At 34.5% G+C, this 24,733-nt stretch overlaps 1 protein-coding gene across 19 annotated transcripts in view; it reads right to left on the reverse strand.

Annotated features, from left to right (window-relative positions):
- The window catches only part of ANKHD1 (ankyrin repeat and KH domain containing 1), a 127,883-nt gene that overhangs the window by 80,511 nt on the left and 22,639 nt on the right, over nt 1–24,733 (reverse strand). For all 19 annotated transcript variants that reach the window (XM_070570644.1, XM_070570643.1, XM_070570637.1 and 16 more), the window contains exons 2-7: nt 20,688–20,841; nt 15,717–15,873; nt 14,344–14,491; nt 13,511–13,658; nt 11,517–11,750; nt 9,306–9,400 (exon numbers count right to left, since the gene is read on the reverse strand). In XM_070570644.1, the coding sequence (XP_070426745.1) occupies nt 9,306–9,400; nt 11,517–11,750; nt 13,511–13,658; nt 14,344–14,491; nt 15,717–15,873; nt 20,688–20,841 (936 nt within the window). The remainder of the gene's footprint in view (nt 1–9,305; nt 9,401–11,516; nt 11,751–13,510; nt 13,659–14,343; nt 14,492–15,716; nt 15,874–20,687; nt 20,842–24,733) is intronic.

Here is a 24,733-nt window from a genome sequence, read left to right on the forward strand (position 1 = left end):
TTTCTCTCTTTGAACAACTTCCAAATGATGGCCCAAGGAAATAGAGCCTAAACAAAGAATGAATATCTCTTTGGGAAAAGGAAACAAAGATCAGAATACAAGGCAGCCCAAATAGTTAGGACTTGGGAGAGTGTGGGTAGGATACCCAAGAAAAAGCAAACACAGAGGAGTCGCAAAAATCTATATAAAATTATCCTCAGATACTCGGGCAACTCCTGAGTTGAACACACTAAGGATGAGACTCAAGGATGCCTGGCAGAGAATGCTGCTGAAAGGTTGGATACTTTGGGAGTTCCGACTCTGCCAGAATGGAGGGACCTTGGTGAATACTCCAGGCTTTCAGTTGAGATGGTAGAAGGCCATACCCAAGGAGTAAAGACCTGGAATCCTAACTCTAGGACCAAGGAGTAAGGACCTAGAGTAAAGCTGAAATTAAGCCTCAACAGGATCAGTGACCCACTGGTAATTTAACTGCCTGCTAGAACAAAATTTAACAGTCTTAAAAGGAGGACAGGATAATCCAGAGCCTCAAAAATGGATCATCCATAGCATATGCCTTACGATAAAGAATTACTAAAAGACCAGCCCAGTGGCACAGTGGTTAAGTGCGCACGTTCCGCTTTGGCAGGCCGAGGTTCACCTGTTCGGATCCTGGGTGCTGACATAGCACTGCTTGGCAAGCCATGCTGTGGTAGGCGTCCCACATATAAAGTAGAGGAAGATGGGCACAGATGTTAGCTCAGGGCCAGTCTTCCTCAGCAAAAAGAAGAGGATTGGCAGCAGTTAGCTCAGGGCTAATCTTCCTCAAAAAATAAAATTTACTAGACATGTTAAGAGGCAGAAGAAAGTGACTGATCATCAAGACATAAAATAACCAAGAAAAGCAGTCTCAGAACTGAATCAAAAATAGGAGTTAGCAGAAAAGGACTTCAAAATAACTATTAATGATATATTAAAGAAAAAAGGAAGGAAATGGATGAAAACATAAATTTCAACATAGAGTCAGAATATAAAAACACAACATCAATAAATAAATTTAAATGTAAATGGTTTAAACAAACCAATTAAAAAACAGAGACTGGCAGAGTGGGTCACAAAACATGAACCAAATATATGCTGTCTACAAGAAACTCACTTCAGTATAATGATATAGGTATATCAGACACACCAGAGTTTGAAAGAAAAATATAAAAACATTTATCAGGCAAACATTAATCAAAGGACAGCAGGAGTAGCTATATTAAAGGGCCAAGCCATGAAGAAGACATGGCAATTCTAAAAATGTGTATGCACCAAATAACAGAGCTCCAAAAGGTGAAAACAAGTGAAGCAACTAAAGGAAGAAATAGACAAATCCACAAGTATTGTTTCAGATTTCAATACCCTTCTCTCAACAATTGTTAGAACAACTGGACAGAAAATTGGAAAGGATGTAGAAGAACTCTACCATCAATCAACAGGATCTAATTGACATTTATAGAACCAACAGCAGAATATACATTCTTTTCAAATGCCCATGGAATATACATCCACATTCTGACTATAAAACAAATGTCAAAAATTTTAAAGAGCTGAAATCATACAGTGTGTTCTCTGATCACAATAGAATCAAACAAGAATCATTAACAGAAAGATAACAAGAAAATCATCACACATTGAAACATTTGGAAACTAAACAACGCACATCAAAATAATTCATGAGTCAAAGAGGAAGTCTCAAGTGAAACAAAAAAAATACACTGAACTAAATGAAAATGAAATACAACATATCAAAATTTGTAGGATACAGCTAAAGCAGTACCGAGAGGAAAATTTATAGCACTAAATGCATACAATTAGAAAAGGCAACATGTCTCAAATCAATAATCTAAGCTCACATCTCAAGAGCCTAGAAAAACAAGAGCAAAATAAACCCAAAGCAAGCAAAAGGGAAATAGAATAGAGTAGGATTAAATGAGATAGAAAATAGAGAAAACTTTGAAAACCAAAAGTTGATTCTTTAAAAAGATCAACAAAATTGACAAACTTTAAGTTAGACTTACCAAGATAAAAAGAAGACTCCAATTACTAAAATCAAGAATGAAAGAAGCTGGGGCTGGCTCCATGGCTGAGGGGTTAAGTTTGCGTGCTGCACTTAGGCAGCCCAGGGTTTCACCAGTTCGGATCATGGGCGCGGACATGGCACCACTCACCAGGCCATGCTGAGGCAGCGTCTCACATGCCACAACCAGAGGCACTCAAAACTAGAATATGCAACTATTTACCAGGGGACTTTGGGGAGAAAAAGAAGAAGGGAAGAACAAAAAAAAGACTGGCAACAGATGTTAGCTTAGGTGCCAATCTTAAAAAAAAAAAAATATAAATAATTTTTTAAAAAAAGAGTGAAAGAAGGGACATTAACATTGACCACACAGAAATAAAAAGGATTATGAGAGCACACTACAGGCAACTGTATGCCAACAAATTAGACAACCTAGATGAAATGGACAAATTCGTAGAAAGATGTAAACTACTAAAACTGACTCAAGAAAAAACAGAAAATCTGAACAGACCTAAAAAGCAAGATTGAATTAGTATGTAATCAAAAATCTTCCCACCCAGCAATGTTACTCCTAGATATATACCCAACAGAAATGATTGCTTGTGTCCACCAAAACACATACAAAAGAATGTTCACAGCAGCTTCACTAGTAATACCTGAAGTCTGTAAATAACACAAATATCCATCATAGCAGACTGGATAAAAAGTGGCATATTTATACAATGGAATACCACACTAAAATGAAAAAGAGCAAACTACTGTAAGATGGAACAATATAAATAATTCTCACAGAAATAATGTTGAGTGAAAAAAGTCAGACACAAAAGAATACTTATTGTATTATCCTATTTATATGACGTCCAAAAGCAAGAAAACTAATTTATGGCAACAGAAGTTAGAATTGTGCTTACTCTTGAAGGAGGGTACTGATTGGGACGGGGCATAGATGAGCCTTCTGGGGTGCAATATCTTGATCTAGTTGTTACATGAGTGTATACATATAAAAAATTTCAGGCCATCTACATAAGATTTGGCAGTTTTCAATATGTCAGTTATACCCAATTTAAAAGTATTATATTTTTTCTATCATTTAAAGGAATTTGAGAAAATAGGTTTTTAAAAACAAATTCCTGATTTACTCTGCAAACATTTAGAAGCATCATTAAAACAAATGTATTAAGTCTTCCAATTACTAATTTGTTTGTACAGATTGTTAGCTCAGACCTTTCCCTATAATGTATCCTACTGATTACCTTGAATTATTGGTATATCCTTGTTAGAACAAGGATACAAGGATACCTTGTTCAGAAATAATACATGTATGGATTGAGAACTTTTTATATTAAGAAAGATAAAATTTCTTGGGAGTTGTGCAAAGATAGCTGGAAATTCTTTGTCACACTTTCTCATTGAAAGATAAATTTTATCTCCCCCTAGTCCCTGCATTTGGGCTACCCTATGACTGCTTTAACTCATAAAATATGGTGATTGATGCTGTTCTTAGCCTCTCTCTTAGTATACTAATCCTTGGGATCCAACTACTATTAAAGAAGTCCATGGAGAGCTGACCTATGGCGAGAGAGAGGTCCCAGACTTCCAACCATCATGTGAGTTAAACCATGCTGGAAATTCCATCCAGCCACTATCTAACAGCATCTAAATGAGAAACTCCTCCATTGAAAGAGAAAAACAGAATAACCAACCAAACAAGCCACAGAATCATGAGAAATAATAAACAGCTGTTGTATTAAGCCACTACATTTTGAGTGACTTGTTACGCAGCAGTAGACAACAAAATAGGAATTAACATAGGCAATGATGTGCCTATCACATTTCAAAAAACATTTGTACTTCCAAGTAACTTTCTTGTCATTAAACCTGTCTTAAAAACTCCGCTTGCTCTCTATTTCTTTATTTGATATACTCTTTGCAGATATGCATGTTATCTATGTGCTTATGGAAGAAGTAGAAGAAAAGTGGTTCCTGGATTGATCTATGACCAAATATGTCAGAAATGTTTTTGGAATCTAGCATTGTTTTATCAACAAAGGCTTACATTTACTAAGTAATATCTCTTGAAATATTTTTATTTTGAAAATTTGTGTTGTCACCAGACAATAAATGTTAAGTATATTCTCTGTTAGTGTATGCAAATAAAAATTTCTCAGCATATAGAAAAGATTTCACTTTTACTGTCAAAACTTTTCCTATAATTTTTCTAATAGTGCTTTTTAAAAATTTTGGCTTAAATAAGAGTCAGCATAATATTGGTAGCAAAAACACTCAGCTGAAAAAAAAAGACCCTAGACTTAGGCAGGGCCACCACATACAAAACCTACACAATTGATTACAGTGGGCCTAGAACTCCAACATCTGCCATCTAACTGCATGATTTGGGACAAGATTCCCAAACTCCTTTGTTTCTTCTTTCTTTCAGTTAAGAAATGAAGAATATGACCTAAACTTCCAGATTTTATGTTGACAGCATTAAAGGTGATTATTCTGTTTGATATAAAATACCTGGATTGATACCGACCCTGATATCAGTTTCCCTACATTAAACCCAGTAGATATGGGGTTAAAACCAAAACACTCTTTCCCTGCTTACTCCCTGGCTTCCTGGCTCCAGAATCCACTATCCTCCATGGAGAGAGACACAGCCAAGGACAAGCACCTGGATTTGCTATCTCCTCGCCACAAAGAGATACAGGCTGGTGGGAGAGCTGCTGAACACCAAGGTCATGGGCTCCCTCCTCTCTGCAAGTAGTCTCAAGGCCAAAGACAGGCTGGTGGGAAAGCTCCGACCAGTAAGGCCATATGCTTCCCCTCCCCTACCTAAAACCCCAAATAAAAACCCTTCCTTTTAGCTTTTTGGGGAGTTTGGGATTTCAGCGTTAGCCCCTCTCTCCTTGCTTAGCGCTCTGCAATAATAAAATTCCTACTTTCTTCCACTAAACCTGGTGTCAGAGATTGGCTTGCTGCACAACGGGTGAGCGAACTCACCTCAGGTTCGATATCAGGATGATAAATCTAATTCTAGGATATCCTCAAAAGAAACAAATAAATGCTTTATAGGTTATCCATATAGTATATCAGTTTATTTTGAGAGTCAATTTGCTTTATAAGATTTTAATATGAAGCTAAAAAACATTAGAAATATGTCTACTATCTCTGAAATTAGACTTTTATCAGTAATAACTCTAAAGTGAAATATATTACATGTTACTGTCCCTTTCCAAAAGCATCCTCAAGCATTACTTGTGTTTAATTTAGAATTAGGTTAAGAAATTATACAAACTATGGGGCTGGCCCCGTGGCCGAGTGGTTAAGTTCGCGCGCTCTGCTGCACGCGGCCCAGTGTTTCGTTGGTTCGAATCCTGGGCGCGGACATGGCACTGCTCATCAGACCACGCTGAGGCAGCGTCCCATATGCCACAACTAGAAGAACCCACAACACAGAATACACAACTATGTACCGGGGGGCGTTGGGGAGAAAAAGGAAAAAAATAAAATCTTTAAAAAAAAAAAAAAAAAAAAAAAAAGAAATTATACAAACTAGAAACCAATTAAAGGTACTGAAAAAAGAAGACTAACCCAAAAACTAGCAGAATGAAGTAAATAATAAAGATTAGAGCAGAGATAAATGAAATAGAGAATAGAAAAACAATACAGAAAATCAACGGAAACAAAAGTTAGTTCTTTGAAAAGATCAATAAAATGGACAAACCCTTAGCTAGAAGGACTAAGAAAAACAGAGAGAAGACTGAAATTACTAAAATCAGAAATCAAAGTGGGGATATTACTACTGATTCTACAGAAATAAAAAGGATTATAAGAGAGTACTATAAACAATTGTACACCAACAAACTGGATAACATGGCTGACCTGGACAAATTCCTAGAAACAAAAAACCTACTAAGGTTAAATCACAAAAACCAGAAAATCTGAATAGACCTATAATTAGTGAGGAGACTGAATCACTAACTAAAAAAATCCCCCAACAAGGGAAACTCCTGGACTTGATGGTTCCAGTAAATTCTACCAAACATTTCAAGAAGAATTAACACCAATCCTTCTCAAACTTTTCCAAAAACCTAAAGAGGACGGAATACTTCTTAACTCATTCTCTGAGGCCAGCATTACCCTGATACCAAAGCCAGACAAAAATACTACAAGAAAACTACAGACCAAAATCCTTTATGAACATTGATGCAAAAATTCTCAACAAAATACTAGCAAACCGAATTTAGCAGCTTATTAAAAAGATTATGCACCATGACCAAGTGGGATTTTTTCCTGGAACTCAAGGTGGTCAACATATAAAAAGTGATCAATGTAATATACCACATTAACAAAATAAGGGAAAAACCACATGATCATCCCATCCCCATTGACACAGAAAAAGCATTTGACAAAAGTCAAAACTCTTTCATGATAAAAATACTAAACAAATTAGTACTAGAAGGAAACTACCTCAACATAATAAAAGCCATATTTGAAAAACCCACCAACATCTACTCAATGGTGAAAGACTGAAAGCTTTTTCTCTAATTCAGGAACAAGGCAAAGATTCCCACTTTCACCACTTCTATTCAACATAGTATTGGAAGTTCTAGCCAGAGCAACTAGGCGAGAAAAAGAAAAAGAAAAGGCATCCAAATTGGAAAAGAAAAAGTAAAATTATCTCTTTCACAGATGATATACTCTTATATGTAGAAAACCCTAAAGACTACACACAAAAAAATTGTTAGAACTAATAAACGAATTCAGCAAAGTACCAGGATACAAAGTCAATACACAAAAATTAGTTGCATTTCAATACCGTTACAATGAACGATCTGAAAAGGATTTTACAGAAACAGTTCCATTTACGATAGCATCAAAAAGAATTAAATACTTAGGAATTAACTTAACCAAGGAAGTAAAATATTTGTACAATGGAAACTACGAAACATTGCTGAAAGAAATTAAGACATAAATAAACAGAAACGTATTCCATACTCACAGATTGGAAGATTCAATATTGTCAAAATGTCAATATTACTCAAAGTGGTCTACAGATTCAATGCAATCCCTATCAAAAGCCCAATGGTGTTTTTTGCAGAAACAGAAAGGCCCATTCTGAAATTCATATAGAGGGGGCTGGCCCCATGGCTGAGTGGTTAAGTTTGCATGCTCCGCTTCGGCAGCCCAAGGTTTCACCGGTTTGGATCCTGGGCGTGGACATGGCATCACTCGTCAGGCCATGCTGAGGCAACATCCCATATGCCACAACTAGAAGGACCCACAACTAAAATATACAACTATGTACTGGGGGGATTTTGGGGAGGAAAAAGCAGGAAAAAAAAAAAAAGATTGGCAACAGTTGTTAGCTCAGGTGCCATCTTTTAAAAAAAATTCATATAGAATCTCAAGGGATCCTGAATAGCCAAAACAATCTTGAAAAAGAAGAATAAGGCTGGAGTACTCACAATTCCTGATTTCAAAACTTAAACAAAGCTATAGTAATCACAACATAGGGGTACTGGCATAAAGACAGACTATAAACAAATGGAATAGAATAAAGAGCCCAGAAATAAACCCTTGCATATATGGTCAAATGATTTTTGACAAGGGTGTCAAGACCATTCAATTGGGAAAGGATAGTCTTTTTAACAAATGATGCTGGGGAAACTGGATATCCACATGCAAAAGGATGAAGCTGAACTCTTACTAACACAATATATAAAAATTAACTCAAAATGGATCAAAGACCTAAAACCATAAAACTCATAGAAGAAAACAGAACAAAAGCACTATTGGTGGGAATGTAAACTAGTTCAACTACTATGGAAAACAGGATGGTGGTACTTCTTCAACATTGGATTTGGCAATGATTTCTTAGACATGATACCAAAGGCACAGGCAACACAAGAAAAAACAGATCAATTGGAATTAAATTAAAAACTCTTATGCATGAAAGGACACTAACAACAGAATAAAAAGGCAACCCACAGAATGGGAGAAAATATTTGCACATCATACATTTGATAAGGGGTTAATACCCAAAATATATTAAAGAACTCCTAAAACTCAACAACAAAAAAACAAACAACCTGATTCAAGAATGAGTAAAGGATTTGGATATTTCTCCAAAGAAGATATACAAGGGCCAATCAGCAGATGAAAAGATGCTCAATATCATTAATCATTAGGGAAAAGCAAATCAAAACTACAATGAGATCCCACCTTACAACTATTAGGATGGCTACTATCAAAAAAACAAAAAATAAGTGTTGGTAAGGATGTGGAGAAATTGAAGCCCTCATGCACTATTGGTGGGAATGTAAACTAGTTCAACTACTATGGAAAACAGGATGGTGGTACTTCTTCAAAAAATTAAAAATAGAATTACCATATGATCAAGCGATCCCGATTCTCAGTATACATCCAAGAGAACTAAAAGCAGAGATCTGAACAGGTACTTGTACACTCATGTTCACAGCAACATTATTCACAATAGATAAAGTGTGGAAGGAACCCAAGTATCAATGGATAAGTAAAATGTGGTATATCCATACAATGAAATATTACACAGTCTTAAAAAAGGACAGAAATTCTGACAAATGCTACAACATGGATGAACCTTGAGGACACTAAGCAAAGTGAAATAAGCCAGTCACAAAAAGACAAATACTGTATGATTCCACTTATATGAGGTAGTTAAGAGTAGTCAAAATCATAGAAAGTAGAATGGTGATTGCTAGGGGCTGGGGGGAGTGGGGAATGAAAAGTTATTTAACAGGTATAGAGTTTCAATTTTAAAAGATGAGAAGAGTTATAGAGATGGTTGGGGGCGACGGTCATACAACATTATGAATGTACTTAATACCACTGAACTGTACACTTGAAAATAGTTAAGATAGCAAATTTTATGTTACATGTATTTTACCCAACAAAAAAATTGAGAAGAAACTAAAAGTCTATCAGTGTATTAGACATGACTTAGCCAAGACTGCCTTCTGTACTCTTTCCTACATTGACAGATTTACTATCAAAAGTTCAACAAAACACTGAATACTTCCCCTTCCCTCTATAATAATGTACAAAATTTTCAAATCTTTACTGATCTCATATTAGTTTTCCAAAAAGAAAAAAATAATAATTCTCAAAGTCTTAAACACACGACCTTTTCTTCCCATAAAATCTCAAGTGAGTACAATTTAAAATTACCATGCAATAAAGAAATAAAGAAAAAACAAAACAAGACAAAACATTAAATTACCATGCAAGCCTCCATTAAGGCAGTGTGCATCTCATCTGTTTTGTGCTCTTGATCTGCACCAGCATCAAGCAGAAAGCGAACCATATCCAAATGGCCTTTAAAAAAAAAGAACGCAAATTTTAAAAATATATTTCTAAACAACTGAGTATCAATTTAATACATAAGTATTAAAATGGGGAAACTTTTTCTTTCAGATGTCTATATAAAAATTTATAAGAGAACTTATTTTGCTTTCAATAAATAAATCAATGACAGTTTTATAAAGCCAATCCAAAATAATAACCAGGCTCACACCAAGGTATCTAGGCTTTAAAGATTGAATTAGTCCAAAGCACATAATTCAAGTTAAGTAAAGCAATAATATTTATTCTTTGATTTAATCTATTTAAACTATCAAATCAAAACACTGAAATCAAACAGAATGCCAGGCAAAGTATGTTTGCATCATATTTTTCCGAAAAACAACTTTAAAATAATAACCATAAACTCACTGCGGCAATGAATAGGCACAGAAAACTCCAAAATAATTTCAACCCTCTTGACACATTTAATATATAAAAAGCCTTAATAGTCAATAAGAAAAAGACAAACACTCCAGTAGAAAAATGGATGAAGGACATGAAATGGTAATTCAAAAAAGAAATGCAAATGAATATTAAACTGATGAAAAAAATATTAAACCTTCCTATTAAACAAATACAAATTAAAATGAGACACCATTTTTTACTATCAAAATGGCAAATATTAAAAAGAATGATAATACCCAGTGTTGGTGAGGGTGTAGGGTGGGGTAAAGGGCACTCTCAAACACTGCTGGTGGGAGTGTAAATTGGTTCAACCTTTCTAGAAGGCAATTTGGCAATATGTATCAAAAGCCTTAAAAATGTCCATACCCTTTGACCCAGCAATTCCACTTCCAGGAATTTATCCTAAGGAAATAACCAGAGATTAGGCAAAGATGTCTGCACAAGGATGTTATCACAGTGTTTTTAATAATAGTGAAAAACTGGGAACAATTCAAGTGTCCAACAATAGGCAATTATGGTGCATCCATTTGATGTATTTGGCAGAGACTGCTAGTTCCTTACTCAATATCCATTCTCTCAATCTTCCTTAATAACAGAATTCTGATTTTATGTGAGTGGCAACATCCCTGACTAACAGACTACATTTTCCAGCCTTCCTTTGCTGCTATGTGTAGCCAATGAGATGTAAGTGGGATCTATAAGGCAGAACTTCTAGGAAGACTCCTTAAAGGTAGCTTACTAAATTGGAAAGCACTACCCATTTTGCCCTTACCCTGTTCATCCTTCCCAGAATATAGATTGCTGGGGCTCTAGCTACCATCTTGGATTATAGGTAACCTTGAGGATAGAAATCACATACTAGGATGGTGGAGCAAAAAAACAGAATGCTGAGATCTTGATAACAATGGAACTGCCATACTAGCCCTAGATGGCCTACCCTTGGACTTGTTTTATGTAAAAGAGAAAAAGCTTCTCTTTTGTTCAAATCATTATTCATTTAGGTTTTATGACATAAGCAGCCAAATTCACTAACTGAAATAGTGAAATACTATGTGACCATCAAAAGTTGTATTACAAAAATATTTATTGAGATGGGAAAATGTTCATGATGTACTGCTAAATAAAATAAGCAGACTATAAAACAGTGTTCGAGTATGATTATTTAGTTTAAATATATATATTTGTTTGTAAAAGTACTTAATAAAAACACTGGAAGTAAATATACTAAAATATTGTTCATAGGCTTTTTAAATCTTTGGACAGTAGCATTACATGTCATTTTAAAATTTCTTTAAGCTATTCTGTATTTTTCAGGTTTTCAGTATCAAGTGTGATTATTATTATTATTTGAGTGTGTATTATTTTTTAAATAAAGGTTGGAAAAATCATATAAAACAAAAGTTATTAAAGAATGGAAACCCTCTAAATCTGTGCTAAGAGTTTTGGTTGACTTCGTAGCTAATTGAATAAATTTAAATTAAAATAATAGAGAAACATACACTGTGAAACTATACTTCAGGAAATACAGGCTAAAATGGACTTCCTATATAATCTCTGACAAACTAGATAATTTTAAAGCACAGGGAAAACATAAGCAATATAAAATTAACTCAAATACTCAATACTCAAATATTCAAAGCAGTTATGAAAAAAAACTATAAATATTTATACACATATAGAGTACCTTTGTAGCATGCAAGCGTAAGAGCACTTTCTTTGAATTCATTGGAATGAGTGTTGATGCCTGCACCATGATCTAGAAGAACTCTTGCAACTTCCACATGACCTGCACTGGCAGCTTCCATTAAGGGGGTATGTCCATTTTCATTATGATCTTCTATATTTGCGCCTTCATTAAGTAGTACTTTCACAATGTCAACAAATCCTCCAGCACAGGCATAAGTCAGTGCAGTGTTTCCTAACAAAGAACAAAAAGAAATACAAAATTATGATAAAACAAAGACAATTATGATTATGCTACGATTGTTCTAGTCTACCTCTTTAATTCCCATATATAAACCACTAGAACTATCATCTCAAGTTTTTTTGATGTATTGGTTAGAAGCATCATCTTAATTTTCTTACTAATTAAAAAGTTTATTGTAAACAGGCCAATTTACTCTCTTCATATTTCCTTAGCTTGTCAAATAAGATTAAGTGCCATCTTGAAAAATCACTTTCGGCATATTTTTATCAAAAATATTCTAATGTATCATTCAAAATTCTTCCTTTTTCTTTCAACACTGTACAACAGAAACACAACGTTTTCTTTTACGTATATTGATTTCTTAACATTCTCTCACCTCTCCTTTGTCTTTACAGATTTAGTCATAAGACAATTAATTATTTTAGGTACATTTTCCTCCTGAAACATCTTTTCTTTGTTTTTAAAGATTGGCACCTGAGGAAATATCTATTGCCAATCTTCTTTTTTTTTTCCTTCTTCTTCTTCTTTTCCCCAAAGCCCCCCAGTACATAGTTGTATATTCTAATTGTAGGTCCTACTGGTTGTGCTATGTGGGACGCCACCTCAGCACGGCCTGATGAGCAGTGCCATGTCTGTGCCCAGGATGTGAACTGGCAAGACCCTGGGCTGCTGAAGCAGAACACATGAACTTAACCACTCAGCCACAGGGCCAGCCCACCGAAACATACCTTTAATTTACATTTATGTGACCCAGAGAGATAGATATAAATCCCCCTCAGAATAACTCCTTCAAAAGAAAAATTTCTTTAAAAGCTCATTATCCCTTGGTTTGACACTTATTTCTTTCCTGATTTTGCTTTAAGGATATTTATTAAAGGTGGTAGGAAGATGATTTAACCATCCAATAGTATGAGACTGAAGAAGATTGTTTTAAAGTTTCAGCAAGGAAACTATCATTTCAGAACCCAATTTGTTCAGAATTCAACTGTTTGACCATCTCAGACATTATGCATATTAATATTACTACAACTAAGACAATGTGATCAGCAAAATGACCTACTTTCATTTAGCTTCCCTTCTAGGAAGTCTTGCTCATTTTAAAAATAAATTAGGCTACATTTAATATTTATTTGATAGTATGGAACACTGATATGCTTTCATTTTTAAAATTTTTTTTAAACCATTTGGTTGCCTCACTAAATCCAAGGAATCTCACTACTAAAACTATACGTATAATTTAAGACATACGACCAAGGCTCTTTCTGTCTATGAGTTTGGGAAGCATAAACAACTAAAAGTGTAGTCCTTACTAGAGTAGCTTTCATGCTGCCACAAGAATATCTTATTAGTAAATGCAATCAGTACACATGACATGAAAAACTCTATTACAGGGTAAATACTCTCAGGTTAATCTATAATCTAAAGTCAAGGGAGTTATATTTAAATGAGATAAAGAATTTAAAAAGAAAGAATTCATAATTTTGCTTCTTTATACATTACATATCATTGTGGCAAAAAAGAGATTGTCCCCAGCAGAAAAACTGTCAATCTTGACCAAAGAGAATCTAAGTGTGTTTTAAAGACTTCTGACGATATCAAATTAACCTGTGTTTTACTGAGAGATTCTAAACAAAGGCTAAGATTTTTCTGTAGGTTTAAATTGGTTTTCCCTAGGAATCAAATTTTTATCTCTACAGTTATAATTAATTATATCAATTTACTTTCCTCAAATTAACACATTTTCTACATACCTGTTGCAGACTGGGAGTTGACATCTGCATCATGAAGAAGTAATAATTTCACAATATCTAAATAACCTCCACTGGATGCTGCCATTAGGGGAGTTATGTCTCCCTTATTCCCTCGATCTTCAACATTAGCATGCATAGCAAGCAATACCTTTAAAACACATATATACACAGAGAGAAATAGTCAATTCTTACTAATAACAGCATTTCTAGAGCATATACTGAATCTGGGAAGATACTGTGTTGGGGGGGGCGGGCTGAGGAGAAATAAAAAATAATCACCTTTTGGGAAAACATGCCAGTTCAAAACACCAGGTTAGAACATCATTACATATTAATCTTTAAGTATGTAACCACATTAGCCTTCCTATTATAAAATGTAACTGCTCTTGTCAAAAAATTTGTGTTATGCTTGGGATTATCTAGCAAGAGAACAGCAAAACTATACTCACCAGATAAAAACTAAATGGTAAACACATGGCTATTTCCCAATATTGTTCTAACAGGAGGAAAGAATTGGGATAATTTGGATGACATGAAAATATATCACTACTTTCCATTATAGTTGTATATTATTTCCAAAGACAAGTTTAAAATATTATTATTATTTCTATGTGTTCCTTATTCATTAGGACTAGTTTTAAGTAAGAGGCAGAAAAATGGACCATGCCAGTTGCACGTACAGGAAACGAAAGTAATTATGTATCAGTTTCTATTTTACTTACTGACAAAAGCAAAAGACCTTGGCCTCTAATTATAATTTCTTTTATTAATGATAAAAATAAAACATCAAAATCGTTCCACAATTTTAACCACTGAAGCATATTCCTTCTTACTTGTGCTAATTCATAATACCCTGCTGAACAAGCCAAACACAGCAGGCTTTCTCCTTCTTCTGTATGTTCATTTACACTTCTGCCTTCATCTAGCAATTTACGAACAGCATTCACATCCCCATCTGAACAAGCTTCTGCCAGACTGCGACTGAAAACAAAACCATCAACAATTAATCAACACAGAAAGACTCAGGGTCCTATAATAATAAATTACATTAAAAATAAAGTCACACCTATAAAACTGTTGATATAGTAAGAAAAAAAACTGTATGAACATCATTTGCTGAGCATCTTGTTTGCAATACTAATTATTCATGTATGTCAACCAAGCCAGAAAATGAATATAAAAATAGCTGACATTTTTCTCTTTCAAAATGTCCTAACATATTGTTATAGTAAATTTTAAATAAAGTTTTTTAAAGCACTAGATGCACAAGTTTTTAAACTCTACTAATGTAACAATTCCCAAAGACATTTGGGATATAATCCTATGGTTTAAAATTTTATTTGGTAACAGTAGAAGGTGAAAAGCTAAGGAAAAGTTTTACTGCAGAATGATTAACAAAATCAGTGAATCCAAACTTTTATGTGCATATAAATCACCCATGTTTCTTGTTAAAATGCAGATTCTGATTCAGCAGATCCAAGGTGGGATCTGAAATTCTGTATTTCTTTTTTTTTTTTTTTGAGGAAGATTAGCCCTGAGCTAACTGCTGCCAATCCTCCTCTTTTTGCTGAGGAAGGCTGGCCCTGAGCTAACATCCGTGCCCATCTTCCTCTCCTTTCTTATATGTGGGACGCCTACCACAGCATGGCTTGCCAAGCGCTGCCATGTCCACACCCGGGATCCAAACCAGCAAACCCCCCAGGCCACCGAAGCGGAACGTGCGCACTTAACCACTGCTCGACTGGGCAGGCCCCTGAAATTCTGTATTTCTAATAAGCTCTGAGGTGATGCTGATGTTGTTAGTCCATGCCATATTTGAGTAGCAAGAACTCAGATTAATATTGCATTAGGAACTTATTTCATTTATTATTACTCAAGCATTCAGTTTAAAGTTTACTTTATAACCTTTAGAATAAGTAACTTCCTTAGAAATGGAAAGCAGGTCTTATTCAGTTTGGATTTCTCACAGACTCCAGTATAGTATATTCCACAAGAATGCTCAATGATTATGAGAAGAATGCAAGAATAAAAACATAATATCCATTTTTATATCCATATACTGTAAAATATATATATCCACTTAAAGTATCCATTCAGCTAAAGTTTAAAAGCCCCTCCAAAAGATGTATTTTACCAAAATTTACTACTTCCCCAAAATCCACTCAAGAAAATACCTAATACCCAGCAGAAGTTGTTAAACACGTACGTGTCTACTTGTCCTGCATTGTGACTGTTTTCCGCTCTCATTCGTGTCAGTGCAGCAGCGGCTTCATCCAGTGCACAACTTACTGAGGATGTCAGTCTCCGGAGTACCTCAGGATCTGCAAAAGCTTTACCATCAGCAGTTGACAATTTGCCAATTCCTTAGGTGTCCATCATTCAATCAGGTAGGGCAGGGGAAGAAAAAGCATAGAAGTGCAAATTGTAATTATATTTCTAAACTATTATCTAGGGCAAAAATGGCATAGTCTCCATAGATGAGGCTGACAGTCAGAATATAGGCTGATAATTTTAATTTCACCACTAATGTCGAAAAGCCATCACATAACCACCTATGTTTTAGTTTTTCCATCTTTACAATGCACATAACATTAACGTCCTCTACCTAACTCCAAATCTAACTTAATATGATGCTTACTGTAGCAAATGAATGAGATTCCTTTCAAAGTATATCCATGTAGTCATAGCATAAGATCTCCAGTACAGGATCACAGTTGTCTATACTATTTTCAGTAGTAACGAAGTAATATTACAGAATATTCTGTAATATTATAACAAACAATCCAATAGTTTCTTCCTTTGGCCAAATAGCCACCTACAACCATCTTCCAGGACAACATTATAAATTCAAATAAATTCATTCTTATATTTAACATTTACTATGTCCTTATGATGTGCCAGACATGAGGGAGACAAAAAGAAATAAGGTATAGTTTCTGTCCTTACAGAGCTCACAGTCTGGTAGGACTATCAGACGTCTAAGGTGCCAATAAATCTTTTTCTCTAGATTCAGTGAGGAATCAGTCACTACTGTAAGAGAAACTTTCTTTGATAATATCAATATCACTGCCTGTTACTGTTTAAAATGAGATAAAAATAGTCAATAAAATCTTGGAGAACAAAGAAAAAGAAAAAGGAAAGGAAAACTTGCCCAATGAGATATAAAATGTATTATGATGTTATGCAAATTACAACAGTATGACACTTGAACAGAAAAAAGATTATTATATCAAGGATATATAGTAGAAGCCAAAAAAAGACCTTAGATCATTTGTGAATTCAATATATGATAAAGGTGACATTTCAAATCAGTGGCGACAGAAGGGCTTATTTCATAAACACTCTTCAGAAATTGGCTACCATTTGAAAACTAAGCAAGATTTCTAATTCACATCATTCACAAAAATAAATACCAGGTAGACTTAAGATCTAAATGTAAAAAATAAAACCTGGGGCTGGCCCCGTGGCCGAGTGGTTAAGTTCGTGCGCTCCGCTGCAGGCGGCCCAGTGTTTCGTTGGTTCGATCCTGGGCCGGAAATACTATTATACTGTGTAGTATTTTTCTAATGCTGATGTAGGAGAGGCTTTTCTAAGCATGAGACCAAATCCCAAAAGCCATGAAGTAAAAGATTAGTAAATGTGATATTAAACATTTTTAATTTCAGTAAAAATTTCTATATGCTTAAAGACACCATAAATAAAGTTAAGGCACAATAAAAACTGGAAAAATCAACACCTAATGAATTTATATTATCATTTATAAAGAGCTACCTCACAACTTACTGATAATATTAAATGAATGCAAACTATGAAATTGACAAAAAACTGACTGAGGTGTGAGGCCCTCTTAGAAACTGCTAATAGGATTGTATACTAGTATAAATTTGAGGAACCAATTTGACAACAGTTATAAAATTTTAAATGCAAATATCCTCTGACCCAGTGATACCACTTTCTCGGAATTTGTCTTATAAAGATACTTGCACAAGAAAGAAAAGTTATAGATATATATGGATGTAAACTATAACATTATTTGTGATTTTGAAAAATTGGAAATAAGCTAAATATCTCTCACTAAGGAACTGGTAAAATAAATTATGGCACATCGAAGCAAGAGAATATTATCTTACCCTACAAAAGAAGAAGAAAGATCAATATATCATGTTATGGAAAGATGTTCACAATACATTAAATGAAAAAAAGAAAACTATATTTTGTATAATATGACCCTACTTCACTTCTTAAAAAACTATGCATATTTAAAAATATACATTTATTTATATAACCACAAGGGAAAAAGTCTGGAAGTAGATGTAAACCTTGACAATGGGAAGGCTTTATAATCTACTTAATACATCTTATGTAGCTTTAGCTATTGCATAATATGTATTACATTTATAATTTAGAAAATAATTTTTTTAATTCTTAAAATGATCTTAATTTTGTCTAAGAATCTCAAAGAATCTTAAAGGAAAAAAATATTTTCAACTTCATCTTTTCAGTTAAAATAGTGTCAAGAATTCTATCATCCTTAAGAAGTCTAGTAATGTCTAACACATTCTCATAACTGAAAACACAACTATAAGACAAAAAATTCCTCTTAAATGTTATAGGCTCAACACAATGTCCAAAAAGCAAATGAAAATACTAAAACACAAAAAGAAAGTATTTCATTAAACAATCAGCTTGCACAGGACTTAGAAAGGAGCACATCATTTGAAATACATCTGACAATTTCTTCAGACAAAATATCATATCCAACAATACCCAATGTTTAAATTGTCAAAAAACACAAAGTTTTAAAATTCAATAGTTTCTGAGACCTCCTGGAAGACAGGAAGTCATCATTTTCAAGGTTTATTCTCTCTCTAATACGGGTGTGAAAAACAAGGAATTCTAAGCTATCTTGCAGCTTATCCCAGACTTACTATGAACCAAGAGAAAAGGGGAAAAGAAAAGTGTTTAATGCACCAGAAAAGAGCCAGCCCTGAGCAAGAATCATGAGGTGGCCAGAAAAAAGACAGATGAGTTTAAAACTCTTAATTGGGGGAATCACATAAACCAGAGAGTAAAGATGTAGCACCACCAGTAAAAAAGCTTGGTCTGGGAAGGAAAGGAAATTAGTCCAGAGAAGAGTTGGAGAGTAGAAACACCTATTCTCCACATTTCTCTCTGCTCGAAGCAAAACAAATGTAAGGTTCCAAAGCACAGAAAAAAAATTAGAGCTGGCCAAGGCACTCCCATTTCAGGAATGTTATACAGTATATCCCTAAATCACAACTAGGAGACTCACAAGAAATTAGGCTCTAAGGGAGGAACACCCAATGCAATTACTAATGTCATCTTTATTCCTTTTTTTGTTTTTAATTACTAGTCTTGCCCTAAATTAAACAATCTTCTGCTGGATACTTATTTTGTGCAATCTAACTTTACGTTTCTATCAGTTCCAAAAACATACGTCAGATGGACTAAAAATTAATTTGCTACAAATTATACCTATGCTTTTCCAAAACAGTACAAAGTTAAAGGAATAAGAAGATGATATCAAGTAAACACATTCCTGACATAATATCTATGTCTTTCCAAGAATAATATAAAAATATTCAATTTATTTTAGCTCTTACTTTTCCCCTAGTCAATTATTTTGTCAAATATAATACTGTTTTACTTCCTTCAATACGAAATGTGCTAAAACGCTGCTGTGATTTTTCTGAATACCCATCTTTAATATTACGCTCATTAAAGTACTCAGAGACTGAATAAAATTTTCTATACTTTTTTAAACTTTGATTTTGAATTTTCTGCATTTTAATAGCTTTAACACGCCATAAGGTATATATGTTACTCTAACAAATTTATAGGCACTGTTTTTAAAAGTAAGCAATAAATTCTTCTAGATTAAATTCTTGTGTGTGTATAACTTGCACATATATTTATTTATTTATTTATTTATTTATTTATTTATTTATTTATTTTTAAGGAAGATTAGCCCTGAGCTAACTCATGCCAATTCTCCTCTTTTTGCTGAGGAAGACTGGTCCTGAGCTAACATCCGTGCCCATCTTCCTCTACTTTATATGTAGGATGCCTACCACAGCACGGCTGGTTAAGCGGTGCCATGTCCGCACCCAGGATCCGAACCAGCAAACCCCAGGCCGCCAAAGTGGACCATGCGAACTTAACCACTGCGCCCCAATATTTCTATTTGATAAGTAAATAAAGGGAGTGTCATACAAAGTGAACATATCCCAAAAGCAACATACAAAGATTAGAAAAGTTACCTTCCTTCTTATAACAATTTTAGGAGATAAAAGGTTTTCATTATAGTGTAATGGAAACTTTGCATAGCAAATAACAAGCAGGTTGTATAATATAAAATAGTGATAAGTATACATTATTTTGAGAAAGTTTATCACAGATTTTTCTTTTTTGCTACTTCAGAACAAGAAGTTGACATGGCTTGGTATATTCTGGTCCAATTTTGTGTTCAATTTTCATTTAACTGTCTTCTAAGTGAAAAATAGCAATCTATAATTAAGTTACACATAGACTAAAGTGAATAAGTAAGTAATCATATGCAGAGTTCCCTAAATCAGTTAGGACAAAAGATTCATAATTTGATGAACTAAATTTACCTCCCACATTTTTATTTTATAATGTAAGCGGTAATAGATAAGTTTTCCTTGATAGCTAGCTGATTATCTAATATCTTAAAAATGTTATTGTTGAGCACAGAAATCACTCATTAAAAACTTTCAACCAAGGAGCTGGCCCAGTGGCATGGTGGTTAAGTTCACCTGCTCCACCTCAGCAGCCTGGGATTCACAGGTTCTGATAATGGGGTCGGACCTAGCACCACTCATCAAGCCACACTGTGGTGGGATCCCATGTAAAATGGAGGAAGATTGGCACAGATGTTAGCTCAGCAACAATCTTCCTCACTTACACACACACAAAAACCTTTCAATCAAGAATTTTTTAAATATAAAATGTGAACATTTTCTTCAGGAAAAAAATATAATAAATTATACAGAAATTTTAATTTTCACATAATGCTATATAATTTTGGGGTGATCTTATATAACTTTGTAAAGAATTTTGGGGTGATCTTATATAACTTTGTAAAGAGATCTAGACTTTTAAAGAGACGAAAAAGAGAAAACAAAAAATAAAGTACCTGCTGCTTCTAGCAATGCTTCTAGCCGTGCCTGTGTCTCTGGATCCACAGTGCGTAAGTCTGCTCCTTCTGCAGTACTTGATAAGAATATCTCTGATGTTGTTTTAAGCACTGGGTTATCCAGATCTTCTTGGTCCAAAATAAATGATTCAACCTGTTTACAAATTAAAGATGCAATATCCATGAAACTGATCTCAATATTGTTAGAATAACTGCAATTTAAGGTAATATGATTTCTGATTTGGAATTTAAGTATATAATCAGATAAACTGTTGTAGAAACAAGGGACTTTGAGGCAGCCTCCCAACTATCTGCTTATCTTTAGACATGACTACAGGTACAACCCAGACCACCACACCAGATTCAAGTTTCCTGGAGAGCACTTTATTTTTTATATCTAGCACAGAGCCTGAAAAGCAGCATTTTTTTAATGAAACAAGTACATAAACACAGTCCCTAGAAAGATGTATATAGGACTAGATAGTAAAAAGACACACAGATAGGTCATTAAGGCACAGTTTTCTCTCTCTTCTAATCAACTTATTCAATTCTGACTCTTAAACAAAAGAAAGTAAGATTTAATCCACTGCCAAATATCTGGAGTTCTACAGACAAGAAAGTTCCATGAGATTAGGAACCATCCCTATTTTTTCACTGCTCTATCCTATGGGCCTAAGAATACCTCATACATAGTAGGTATTCAACACATATTTGTTGAAATGAATGAATGGTATAAGCAAAATCAACTTATGAAAATAAACATGTAACCCTCTAATTTCAAAGAAGTTAATTCTAAATAAATTTTCTTAAATAAAATATGCACAACCTTTCTGGGAAGGAATTTGGAAATGTGTATCAAAATACTTTAAAAAGCTCGTGCCCTTTGACCTAGTAATTCCATTTTAAGGAAAGTATCCTTAAAAAATTATCTGAAAGCCAGACAAAAACGTGCAGCATTAATTAAAATTCCAAAAATAAAGAGGAAAAACCTATAATAGGGAATTTGATAAATACATTTTGTACATTCACAGGATGAACTACTATGCAGTCATTAAACATAATGTTTTTGAAGTATATTTAATGGCATGAGAAAGCATTCATAAAATTAAGTGAAAACCGCAAGATTCAAAACAGTATGGTCTTTATTTTGTTAAAAATATATGTTTATGTAAGTAAACACGAACTTGAGTACTCACGTATATAATCAGGAGTACAAATTTATGTACTTATATATGTCTATATTATGTAAATATATATAACCAGGAAAGTTAACATATTTGTAAACAGATAGAAAAACAGCAACAGAAAGGTTATATACATATCCAAGGTCACACAGCTAATAAATGGCAAAGCCAGGTTTCAAATCCAGGCCATATAGCTACAGAGTCTGTGCTCTTAACAACTAGACAATACTATCTCACAAATTTATAAACAAAGGACCACAGAATTTGGACTACATTATTTGGCGTATTTGGCTAGTTAGTCATCAGTTTTCACAACGGACACCAAATAAACATATCCTAATAAAGACAGGAAAGTTAAAATGACTTGGATATATTTTATTACCTAGTGATATAATTTTACAAAATAAATCTTAACTTCAAATCTAATAACACTGAGCAATGTACTATGTTGCAACACAGCTTCTTTGATACGTAACTACAAAGATGCCATTCTAGATCCATGCCAATAGATAAATGTAGACTACTAGTTGTCAAATGATATTGAAAAGTAATTGCTTGTACAAGAAAGAGCTTGTTGCAAGCCCAAGAAATTATTAGGTATTTGCAGATATATTTACCTGCCAATTGTGGGGATAGATAAAACTATCGTTCTAAATTCTGGAATTTTTAATTAAAGATGGTGTTTAGATGTTAACATTTCTACTTTGTAAAAAGCATTGGTTTAATGTGGTATTACACATATCATGGAGACAAATACAGATTATATGCATCATGTAACATTTTAAAAATCCAAGTTAAGGATTTCCAGTTCTCTCCCATTCATTTCTCCAATATTTACTGAAGTCCTATTTTATATGAAGCACCATGAGAGTACAAAAATGTGGTAAAAGAAATAAGTCAAAGACTCCAACAACTATCACAAATGGCCTCAAAGAAAAATAAATGGTACAACTATATGCACTAGAGAGAAGTCACTTCCAGCTCCAGAAATCCAAGAAGACTGTGCACAAGTAGCAGCATTTGAGCTGGGCTTTGAAGGAAGCACAGAATTTCGATAGGTGGTCAGACATGGGGGTGGAGGTGGAAGGGAATGAAATAAAAAATTGGCTCAAAGATGCATTTGGAAAGTTATGAATAGTCCACTCTCAAAAGAAACGTAAGGTCCTTCATACATTGCTGGTGGGAATATAAATGATGCAGCCATGTGGGAAATAGTTTGGCAGGTCTTCAAAAATTAAACATAGAATTACCATATGACCCAGCAATTCCACTTCTATGTATATACCTAAGAGGATTAAAAATATACATGTTCATACAAAAATTTGTACATAGAAGTTCATAGCTTCAGTATGCATAATAGAGAAAAAGTGGAAACAACCCAATGTTCATCGACTGGTAAATGGTTAAACAAAATGTGGTATACCCATACAATGGAATATTATTCAGCCATAAAAAGGAATAAGTACTGACACATGCTATACCATAGATAAGCTTTGAAAACATTATGCTTAATGAAATAAACCAGACACAAAAAGTCACATATTGCATGATTCCATTATATCAAAGGTCCAGCACAGGCAAATCCATAGAGACAGAAAGCAGATTAGTAGTTGCCTGAAGAGTCAGGGAAGGAGAAATGGGAGTGACTGCTAATGAGTCTGAAGTGTTTTTTTGGAATGACGAAAACATCTGGAATTAGATAGCGGTGACTGCTGCGCAATCTTGTGAATATACAGTCAGCCTTCTGTATCCAGAGATTCAACCAACCATGGACCAAAAGGCCTATGATGGTTATATCTGTATGGAACTTGTACAGACTTTTTTTTCTTGTCATTATTCCCTAAACAATACAGTAAACAACTATTTACATAGCATTTACATTGTATTAGGTATTATAAGTAACCTAGAGATGATTTAAAGTACACAGGAAGATGCACGTAGGTTACATGCAAATACTACACCATTTTATATAAGGGACTTGAGCATCTGGGGATTTTGGGATCTGTGTGGGTCTTGGAACCAATCCCCCTGTGGATGCCAAGGGATGACTGTACTAAAACCACTGAACCATGCACTTTAAAATGCTAAATTTGGGGCTGGCCCGGTGGCACAGCACTTAAGTGTGCACGTTCCATTTGGCGGCCTGGGGTTCGCCAGTTCTGATCCCAGGTGCAGACATGGCACCGTTTGGCATGCCATGCTGTGGTAGGTGTCCCACATATAAAACAGAAGAAGATGGGCACGGATGTGAGCTCAGGGCCAGTCTTCCTCAAAAAAAAAAAGCTAAATTTTGTGGTTTGTGAATTATATCTCAATTTTTAAAAAACCATAAGGTACCTAGAGTACAACTATGGCTTTCAGCTAGAAAGAACAACCAGGGATAGATTTGAGTAAGACCATGTAAAAGATGACACTGCTCACTCTCTACCTGGTCACCACCACCGGGAAGAGAACCAGTAGTAATGTCATCCTGGGTGTCAGTATTGTTAGTGTCACGTACACAAGACAGCACGTTCCCAAGTGCTTGGGAAGAATCAAGCTCAAAAGGAAAACACAAAATAGAGATGTGCCCTTTGCCTTCAGAGTGCTTATAAACTCTTTGAAAATTACAGTTCACAAGACAATTTACTGAGCTTAATTCTCCTACATCTTAGAATGCATGTAAGTTGGAGTTTCAATCAGGCAACAAAGCGTAATAGAAAGAATACTGCACCAGAGAGCAGAAGAATTAGGTTCAAGTGCCAGTTCCGCCAGGCATATGTGTGACTGCAGGCATATCACTCAACCTTTCTGACACTCCATTTCTTCCTCAGCAAAGACAACAGCTCCCCCACCTACCTTATAGTGCTGATGAAATGATAA

This window comes from Equus przewalskii, chromosome 13, assembly GCF_037783145.1.
Source record: "Equus przewalskii isolate Varuska chromosome 13, EquPr2, whole genome shotgun sequence".
In the NCBI taxonomy this organism is placed as follows: Eukaryota; Metazoa; Chordata; class Mammalia; order Perissodactyla; family Equidae; genus Equus; species Equus przewalskii.